The sequence below is a fragment of the Dendronephthya gigantea genome, unplaced genomic scaffold (assembly GCF_004324835.1).
Source record: "Dendronephthya gigantea isolate DGI-Jeju-01 unplaced genomic scaffold, DenGig_1.0 000000F, whole genome shotgun sequence".
In the NCBI taxonomy this organism is placed as follows: domain Eukaryota; kingdom Metazoa; phylum Cnidaria; class Anthozoa; order Malacalcyonacea; family Nephtheidae; genus Dendronephthya; species Dendronephthya gigantea.
In genome coordinates this window covers 6,597,367-6,608,237 of record NW_021163010.1, presented here as the reverse complement: position 1 = coordinate 6,608,237, position 10,871 = coordinate 6,597,367, and the positions used below count along the sequence as shown (strand labels likewise).

Here is a 10,871-nt window from a genome sequence, read left to right as displayed (position 1 = left end):
TTGTCATTCCCATAAACCCACGCTGGAGTGTTTCACCCCAGTCTCACGCGCGTAGGGTACGCTGTGTGCACTCTGGCGAATCCATCCGTAAAATTAGCCTTTCTCACGATGACGTTTTGGGGTACTTTCAATTTTCTGAAATGGGTTTAAAAATTATGATTTAACATGAAAAGCAATTTTTTTAAAACCAACAGACCATTTGAAGAATAATTAGTCAAATTTACGAGCTTGGTAAGACCATTAGACAATAGCTATCAATAAAAAAAATGGCAGTATAAAGAATTGGAAGAACAGAGTGATTGTCTGGTTATTTATTACCCGAGTGAAAATAAAGAAAATTAAAATTCAACATACTGCAGTTCTTTACATATCCGAGGTTGTTCTATATTCTGATTTAGCGATGTGACTGGCAAAGCGGGATCGAGCCTTTAAATATATCGTTTCGGTCTCGTTTGGTGTGACATTATTGAGACACAAATTAGAATTGAGGACGGAAACATCAAATTCTACGTGAAGATGGCTGGAAAATAAATTACATAAAAAGCCTAAATGCAACGCATTCAAGCGGCCATTTTAGATAGACGCTACATAGAGTAATCTCTTTCAGTAAGTTGTTTGAAAGCTTGAAGCTTTAAATATTTCCGGCCCATTTTTTCCGCCTTGAGAAGTTAACGAGTAGGCCCAAAGGATGATTACGATGCTTCTTCCTTGTCGACACCCCTCCCAATATAACACGGAGAGCTTTTCATGTTTTTTTTAGCTATGACTATGTGCCGTAGGATTAGGAGCAGAGTTGGATTTCAAGTTTTGAAAACCTTCCTCAAAATGACGTTACGTCACTGAGTAAAGTGGCAGCATAAAGAAATATTGGGTTTTTTGGTACATGCATGTGATCAATTAGAGTGTTAAACTTTGAATCTTCCTCACAAACCTCATTCAAGGCAAACCTTCCTTCGGATGGAGCCCGCGCACCGCAGCTTTTTTGCAACTCTGATTAGGAGATTTTATCCTGGTTGCCAGCCAGTACTTGTATTATTGTATAGATCTGTATATTACGCCATCAAAATATTGGGGAAAGCCAATGATAGTGATAGGCGGAAGATACACTTTTGCAACTACCATACCTCTGCCAAACAGAGAAAGCGAAATGAGGTTACGCTTGATTTGATATACTTTTGCATGAGAATGGTAGATTGGTTCATGCCCCCTCTAAATTTTTTCGACGTTGCCTTAAATCAGTTAAATTACCCTTATGTGTCGATGAACGTAATACTCGCCTACTTTTCTAAGATTTGGCAATGGTGATTGGTCCAACTCAAGACAAATGTCGTGATGTCTAAGTGTCAACAGCTACAAGCTAAGTCGTTTTGAATTCATTACAGTCAGATTACTAAATATGGACATATTTTTGTATCGTTAGCATGCTCACAGGAACTTCTTCGCGCGTGTACTACACGAAAGAAGGCCAAGTGGGAGATTTGTGTCCACACCTACCAGGAGGCAAGCACACAAATATATTTTGGCTTTTCAAAATGAATCCAAAATGTGCTCGTTGTGATAAGACAGTTTATCCCGTAGAAAAACTTAATTGTCTCGACAAGGTATTGTTTTCATTTGACATTCTTCCTCTCAAAGTGTGCACGCGAAGGATATACGATGCATATACAGATTGTTTGTTTGCCTTCCCTGTGCAATATTGACGTTCACTTTTATGTAGTACTGGCACAAGAAATGCTTCACTTGCGAAGTTTGCAACATGAAACTCACGATGAAGAATTACAAGGGATACAACAAGAATCCCTACTGCAACGCGTAAGTACGATAAGCTGGTGATTGATTGAAGCTTCTGTTATGACTCGATCGAGTTTCACACGACAGGAAATGAAGCGAGGGAATTTCGATTTACAAGTAACAAATTAACTAATTTATAAACAGTTTTGTCCGACGAGAATATGATATGTCAAAATGAAATGATATTCCGATCTTGCCACACTGTTTATTGCCAATAATTTCTTTAAGTTTTTAATAATTGTTAGTCATGAAATGCAAATACAATGGAACATTCTGGCCAGTTGTATATTCAACATTGTTCTTGTTTACAGTTTTAAAGTATATAGCCTGACATTTGTCTATGGCTATGATAATATCGACAGAACAATCTGTAAATTTTGTAAAAAAATAACCAAATATTAAACAAGGTAATGTCATGGAGGTGATTGTGCAATTTACTGGTGATTCTCTCAAATGATTCTATATTGAACTGATGAACTAGCAATATGTAATTTATTATACAATTACCAACATCAATGGTTAATTACTGCATGTTATTGGTTAGTGTGATACTATTTGCAAATGTTTTGCCTAAAGTGGTAAAGCTAAACCTGTGAAAGGTACAATTTGTCTAGTTGACCTAGTTAAGACTGTTCCTCAGATTTCTTTTGCAATTCAGAATAGTTGAGCAGAGTTATTCATTAGGTTCTATTTAATCTAGACATTACCCAACAACAAAGTTTACAGCAGTGGCAGATACCCCTGAAAATAAACGACTTTCACAACAAACAAAATCACAAAGTCAGGTGAGACTTTTATTTAATATGTTTATTTCGTCTGGTTTTGAACTGTGCATCCAGATATGCCATTCTGGACCATAGTATTGCTGTGGCTATTTACCGGATTTCACCCTTGCATTCTAAGTGAGAACAAAAGAAAATTACTGTATACTGAGTCAATAGACACTTCCTGAATTTGTTCTAACCATCCCATAAACAATAGATTACATTGCCTGCTTTTTTACCAAGCTATTGTTTTGTGTGCACTCAAACAAATTCAGCAAGTGTCTATCTCAGTTAGTTAACAATCTTGGGTGGCGGTCCCAAACATGGAGTTTTTTACCACCTAATTCAGGCTATAATGCAAAAGGTCTATTGCATAATTGTATAAATTAAAATATGAAATAAAATTATAGGTGGAGTATCATAAGAAATTTGAGGAAGAAAAGGGTCATTACACAGCAGTAGCTGATGATCCATCGACAGAGCGTGCAAAACGAGCTATGCAACAGCAAAGTAATGTTGCTTATACAAGAAGAGATGATGGTAAGACAGTATGCGTGGTAGTGCTTGCATCAATGTACATGAAGCTAGCTAGAGGAATATGCTGCAACTTCAAACTAAATACAATAAATAAGTAATTAAGAAAATTGTTGTGGTTGTGGGACTTCATATCAGTGTATGATTTAACATATCAGACTGTACATAGTTACTCAAAATACTGCTACAGCCTACATTCATAATGCTGGTAATGCAAGAGATGCTAGGCTTTTTTACTTCTCTAATTTATAAAAAAAAGATGGATGTCTATGGAGTGCATTAATTTATTATGTGTGAAGTAATTATTTTCCAGTACAGATCAGTTAAATTATTAGTCAGTTATTTTCCATGAAAGTTTGATTTGGTTTGTCTGTTTTAGGTGATGATGGTCATGCAGGGTACAGACCACCACCATCTCACGCTCAACCTGACCGTGGATATACAGCCCCTGCACCTGCACCTGCACCTGTACCTGCCTATATACCCGAGCCTGAACCCACTCCACAACCTGCACCTGAACCACCAACTCTGCAGGTATGTGTATATGTAAGAAAATGTAAACATAATTCACGAAATAAATGACGTACCTACTAAGTGCTAACGGAATTGCATCTGCTATATATATATATATATATATATATATATATATATATATATATATATATATATATATATATATATATATATATATATATATATATATGTATATATATATATATATATATATATATATATATACACCCATTTGCAAAAACGTTGGCCGGAGATAGATATATAGATAGATACTCGAAGTAGGAACATCTTACATGACATAACGTACCTACTAACGCAATTGCATCTGCTATTAGAATTTAAGTGTATGTTATAAGGTTAGGTACTAATAACAGCTGAGATCGCAGTACATAACTCTTAAGTCATAAACACCAAGCATGTACGCGTTTATTGGTATGCCAGGTAGCGCAGTTCAACAAACACAGTTCAAAGGATGCATCCTATATGACCCATCTTATAATCCTAAAATAATTTGAATTTGTTTCACTACCCCCACCCTGATCACCGTCAGAATTTTCCGTTACCCCAACCCGGATGATCAGCCCCTAAACGGTAGCACGTACTTTATTTAAGACATATTCGTTCTTTCTGCCTGACTGATTTCATTTGTGCGTATCTACGCGTTTTAAGGCCCGTTTACACTTGGAACATTGGCTGCGGTTTTCGATGCGATCTTCGTCTTTTGATGATTGTGAACGAGTAATTAGTTGCAATTGAGTTGATGCACAAGATCTCTTATTTCAATATCTGGAGCTAATGCACTCGTTCTCATCTATCAAAAGAAGAAAATCGCACACAAAGTCGCAGCAAAAATCGCAAATGTAAACTGGCCTTTAAAAAAAAAGGAAGAAACGTCGTCCAGGACAAAACTATGATTTATGGATATGAACCTCCCCCCCCTAATTATCGCTCTAATTTCGGCCCCGCCTGCAGGATTGTAAGATCCATGCGCGAGGTCGAGAGATGTTGTGAGACTTTCGTAAAGCGGAAAATATAGACGAACGGTATAGGCGAGTTTTTTTTCCGCTTTCCGAAATTCGAGTAACATCCTAAGTGCATGGATCGCAAAATCCTCGCACAAGCGAACCTTTTCGTATTTTTTATAAAATTATACTAGAATGAAACAACGGTATAAAATCTTTAAAGTTTTAAAATGCCATGCATCCGTAAAGGCAACGAAACTCCTCGTGCTATTAACTCAAAAATTGGATTGCGTGTTTCAAGGCTAGTTTTAGAAAATTCTCCTTTGGATCGGACAGGATAGGAAAGATTACTTTGTATAAACGCCGCCTGAGAACTCACCGACAAAGGAAATTTTCCTGTCCGTTCCGATCCAAAGGAGATGTTTCCTGAGTGGAAACTAGCCTTCACTATGGTTATATAAATTATTAAAGATGATCTTTTCCTACAAAATCATTATAGTTTGTCATATTAGCTAGTTACATATTATGTCATCAGTGTTAAACAGAAAGAAGATTCTATAGAATATAGGTGTAAAAGCCCCTAAGTACGAGTTATTTCTCCTAGTCCTAACGTTAATTTTGTGTTTGCTCAATTGCCTTGTCACTGTGCACTTAAATAAACACTGCCTGAGAACTCACCGACAAAGTAAATTTTCCTGCCCGTTCCGATCGAAAGGAGATTTTTCCTGAGTGGAAACTAGCCTTTACTGATGAAGTTATTGTTTTTTACAGCCTCGCTACCGCGCACTGTATGACTACACAGCTGCTGACGAGGATGAGATCACTATTGCTGAAGGTGACATCATTATTGATGCAAACATCATTGATTCAGGATGGATGGAAGGCAGGAACCAGAGAACAGGACAATTTGGTATGCTTCCCTCAAACTATGTGGAGGAAATATAATTGATTTGAACATTACATTTACCGGACGTGATTTAAAGCTTTGTAATGGAAGTCGTGTGTAATTTACGACCCCTTAGGATATACTTGTAGGTGTAGTAGAATAATGTAGCAATTTCATCAAAGCATCTATACTGTAGTGTGAATTTTTAACAAGTGATTTAACATTTTGGTCATCGTCAATCGATTAATAATTATATACATCATTTTTTCTTAATCGTCTGCGTACATGTGTCACTGTCTATAAGTTCCAGGACTCCGACCTTGCCGTGACAATAAATTTTTCACAAGTGGCGTCGCCACCTTGAATAATCACGAGTCATTATATAGGGTTGTGCAGCCAATACAGGGTAAAAAGGCGAAGATTGTGATTTGTGAATAACATTTAACATCTCTCAGTTCTCTGCCTTTACTATACTCTATAGACGGAAATTTTAGAGGAAATTTCCAATTTAAAAGTTGCTAAAAGTTGCTAAAAAGGTACACTTTCTTTGTTGTAATCATGAGAGTTTTAAGCTTTTACGGTAAAGAATTACATTTATGAGGCTTGTGTGCAAGGATTTCCTTATTTCGAGATTTTCCCCCTGTATTTCCTTTTAAGAAGCAAGCCTGCCACTGCACTGTGGCACAGTGGGCTCTTAATCTCCCTGTGTCTTGCCGTCTTTGGTGTGGCGCGCTGTACTGTTTTGTATAATTGTATTGCAATATTGCTACCTTGTTTTAAAGAAATCTATAAAAGTAAAACGGCTAAAATTTTGCCAATAATCCCGAGAAGGCCATGAGCTCCAAGTGTGCTGGTTGCACGAAAACGGTCTACCCCGTTGAACAGTTAAAATGCCTAGATCAGGTAAGGGTTGCTTGAATTGAAATATGAATATATCACGCTAAAAGTACGGTTCGCATCGCGCCACGATTTGCTTCCTTGAATTAGTTGCCTTCATTGTTACGAAATTACAAATGTTCAACCATCCACATTTAGATCTGGCATAAGAAGTGCTTCAAATGTGCTGTCTGTGGTATGACGCTCACAATGAAAAACTATAAAGGATACGAGAAAAGGCCGTATTGTAGTCCGTGAGTGTGTTTGAATCTTTCGGTATTGACTATTGTATTTACCATATGCCCCTTGATTAGGATTAATTATGTCGAGAACTGCCGGTTATATTTTAGAGGTTTGGCGTAGAATGAATGCAAGCGTTATTGCATTTACTTCTGACCTATTTACACGTTAAATAACACGCGTGAAAACATGGGAAAGGAGTTATAAATTTCGCCATATTAATATTTACGAGACGTGACTATTCTATCGAGAACAAAAGCTAATTTGCATGTTGATATGCGACTTAAATCGGGCAAAATGTTCTTCGATTACACAAGAATGTATTGGCTAGTTGTAGACGCAAAAATGAAAGGGATAGAAAAGACCACGCTGAAATTACAAGTGCTTATGGGCATTTTGCGAGCAATTGAACTTATGAAAAGCCTACGCCTTCTTGAGATATCGTATGTCAACTTGTTTGTGAAGTCTCAATTCACTTCCATTTACGAAATTCTTGCTAGCTTATGAATTATTTAATTTTAGAGCCTTTGGCTGTATTTCGCTAAACGCATTTCGAGTATCTGTTCCGTATAAAAAGAACTTTCATAAACCATATGACCAAGTTTAGTAAAGTACGATATTTCACATGAAATATGCACTTAATATTAAATAACAATATCGTGTCAAAGTGGGATTTTGTCACAAAATATAACCTGCTTTCCTGTGAAATGTGCGTGGTAATATTTAAAACGGCATTCGTATGTGTAAAATTTAGATTCAGCTTGGTCATTCAGCCAGTGGCAGCATTCTAAAGAAGAATTCTTTACATACCGCGAGTGCAATAACCATAACTATACTGTAGTAATTGTGATCAGTGTGGCCCTGAAGGTTCTGTTTTTAACGTTTGGATTTGTGCGTTAGACTGAGTATTTGTTTTAGTTGCAAAGTTTTCAAAAAAATGCATTATTAATTAATGCTTGATCTTTCATATATCCTTGGCAAATATTAGCAAAAAAAGATGCAGAGTGCTGTTATTGGGGGATTAAATAATTTTCTTACACATTGCTTACATATTGCACTTGTCAAATATGGGATAAATGGGAAAAAACAGTATGTTGTAATTTAATGTTCAAACATTCCAGAGATTTTACTATCTGTAAGCTCAGAGGCAGCAACATACACATAGGTATTTTTATATGTAATGAAACACTCTAGATCTTTTATCTTTCTTTGTATTACCTTGGCCATCCTAAAGGCAATGTCAAAATGATTAAATGAAGCATTTTGGAAACAATTTCGAACACTTGTCTGTGCTCAAAAAGTACATGTCAAAGTTGTCATGCACATGAAATGTGTTCACTTTTGTCTATTAGCCTACCTCAGTATCATTGCCAATGCCCATATTTTATTTCAATTGCCAGTTAACTGTTAAAACAATTATCTGCCAATGTAATAAGCTAATGCCAGATTCACCAGGACTAATCCTCTTAAGAAATTGCCCTGCCTACAAAACAGGCTATGTTACCTTTATAGACTAGCTTAGCCAAACACCTCTTGATTTAGCGAGACCAAGGCTCCTTTTTTGTACCATCTATATTCCATGTAACCATCTATATTCTACCCAGCATTCCTTGGACCCCTGGGGGAGAAATAATAATGTTATACATAGAATGTATACAGAAGAGGCATTTTAGCATGAGAAACAAGAGCATTTCATGAAGATTGTTGAACATTTCTAGGCATTATCCAACCACTAAGTTCACTGTTGTATCCGATACACCGGAAAATTTGCGTCTTGCAAAACAATCCAAACAGCAAAGTCAGGTAAGTGTCACATGGTTAGAATTAGAGATCTAGAATATTGTTTGGAGTGCTGATGAACAGAGTTGTTTTTCGTCTTAACCGAAGCTCCTCTTTTCATCTTTGTAAAGCCCCCTCCCCCCGGGATGTTGCAAACGCTGGGGCCTCGCGGCAATCGGGTATGAAATTTCTTTGCATATTTGCAAATGTAGGTTGAATATCATAAAAAGTTTGCCGAGGAGAAGGGCCATTACACCGCCGTTGCAGACGATCCAGAAACGGAGCGGGCCAAAAGAGTTGCAAAACAAGCTAGTCAACTTCAGTACACTGCTGATGCCAGACAGCCAGCTGAAAACCGACCTGCCCCAGCCCCAGGTAACTTCTTTTTGTGCGTGTCAATATATAGCTCTTACTAGGCTATAGTCACCATGATCGGAATAGTGTCAAGCTATCAGCTTTTGTAACTACTGCATGTCTAACTATTATCTAAACTAAGAACCAAATCAACCAATTGGGAGTCATCGTAATTTTAAAATAATATTATTATGCCCAGCAAAACGTTTAAACGTTATCTTTTCCATTAAATGTCTTAAATGTAATTTTGCTTTTTGCTGGACCATAATATTTAACTGAAAAAGTGTCATTCAGGGGCCGGTTGTATATCAAGCCCGTTTAGCTTAAACGGCGGATAAGTCAAAATGAAATAAGACTCTTACATCTCTTTTGCAACTCAACTTGAATTTTCTGCACTGAATACATAGTTGTAAACAGTATCTTTGATTTAGTTTGCTTCTTGAATAAAACGATAGACTTGCTTTCTATTTTGAACTTAACCGCCGCGTTAAGCTAAACGGGTTTTATACAACCGGCCCCAACCCAGGTGTTTTAGGCTGTTTCTTAGTGGCGCTACTAGTTTGGTTACCTATATGGTGGGACTATATGTTAATATTTTTTTCTTTCTCCCAGCCCACGTTGAGCCACCACCTGAACCTATGGCCCCGGTTTCAGTGAACATTCCAGCTCCTGCCGATCCTGGTCGATCACCACCTCCAGTACAAGTCAGTGGACTTATTTTCAATCCTTTTTATAACTACTCCAACATTTTTATATCTTCTTATCTAGCTTTAAAATATATAGTACAGTATACAGTAATGCTAGAAAAGGCAAAAAAATTCAAGGTGATATTTCCGAGTCAAAGCATATGGTCAAAGTCATTGTCGAAACTGAAGACGACGTGTACCGCAATAGAAAAGTCGAAATTCCGCCTAGAATTTTGTTGTCTCCTGAACAATTTACCGACACACACACACAATTCATTACTATCAATACTATTCATACCCACTCCAGCCTTCGTCACAATCGGTCTTTGCATGTATGGCCGAGAGGTAGATGTTTTTTCTGCATTAAAATAACGTTTGCTAAAATTTTGGTCAAACTGATAAAAAACGCCGTTTTACTTTTAGGCGTAGGCAGGTACGGGCATGTTTATCTTCGACTTCGGTTATATCATTCTAGTTTTAAGAACTGTTATAGCCTTAGACAAGTATGTGCATGTTTATCTTCTGCTTCAGTAGAAATTACCTGTAATCTTCAAAACATATTCCGTTTTCCCGTCTGCACTTGCAGGAACGTTACAGGGCAGTGTATGACTACGATAAAGCAGATTCAGATGAGATTTCTCTAAAAGAAGGTGACATGATCAGCGATGGGAAGATCGTTGGTGAAGGCTGGATGGAGGGTACCAACATGCGTACAGGCGAGACTGGAATGCTGCCCTCAAATTACGTCGAGAAAGTTTAAACATAGGCATAGGATCAAGTACCATTATTATAGAGAAAAATTGTATGAAATTTATTTTTGAAACATAGTGTGATAGAAAAATCAAATTATATGTTATATTTACGAGAGAAACGTCTTAGACTAAGAGAATTCTGTTTGACGCTTAAAGTCAAAAGTTCTTTATATACATCGTATAGACTATATAGTCTATAGTGATGACAAAACTTATAAGTGAATATTTCTTTTCAAATACTTGGAAAGCAGAATAGTCACATAGTAAACAAGAGCTTGACCGTCACATTGTTTGAGTTTCAAACATGTATGTATTACTAGCTACTATACATTGCCATTTGCGTAAGTGTACGCGTAGACTTGGGCACCATTGCCAGGACACATGTTATAACTGTTATAAAAAACTTATTGCGTTCGACGAAGGAGAACGCTTCCTAGCCGTGTCATATGGAGATTTGCGATGTCAGATTTGCCTCGTTCTGATGTGTCGTCATAGTAACTTGAGACCATGTGCTCGCTCTATTTTGAGTTAATTAAAGCATACGAGCCATCACTGTTGTCAAATTACTCATTTTGCGGGGAACCTTTTGAATCACATACGCTGTGAGCTTGCATTGTGACGTTATAATGCACAAAATCAACACATTCCGATCGCACATCACTAATCTGTGATTACTGCTAGTTATATTGAATAGTTACTATTGCGAATATTTACAATTTTACAGGTTTTATTTT

At 37.0% G+C, this 10,871-nt stretch overlaps 2 protein-coding genes across 2 annotated transcripts; both read left to right on the top strand.

The window, feature by feature from the left end:
* Positions 1-1,444: 1,444 nt before the first annotated feature.
* On the top strand, positions 1,445-5,677 carry LOC114519811 (LIM and SH3 domain protein 1-like). The gene is made up of 6 exons (XM_028539991.1): positions 1,445-1,601; positions 1,718-1,812; positions 2,492-2,576; positions 2,966-3,095; positions 3,469-3,623; positions 5,336-5,677. Exons 1-6 carry the CDS (start codon positions 1,533-1,535, stop codon positions 5,507-5,509), a joined length of 708 nt encoding a protein of 235 aa, XP_028395792.1. The 5' UTR covers positions 1,445-1,532; the 3' UTR covers positions 5,510-5,677.
* A 480-nt stretch (positions 5,678-6,157) lies between these two features.
* On the top strand, positions 6,158-10,689 carry LOC114519821 (LIM and SH3 domain protein F42H10.3-like). The gene is made up of 6 exons (XM_028540003.1): positions 6,158-6,353; positions 6,486-6,580; positions 8,285-8,369; positions 8,558-8,720; positions 9,312-9,403; positions 9,972-10,689. The coding sequence occupies exons 1-6, from the start codon at positions 6,285-6,287 to the stop codon at positions 10,143-10,145; spliced, it is 678 nt and encodes a 225-aa protein (XP_028395804.1). The 5' UTR covers positions 6,158-6,284; the 3' UTR covers positions 10,146-10,689.
* The last annotated feature ends 182 nt before the right edge of the window (positions 10,690-10,871 follow it).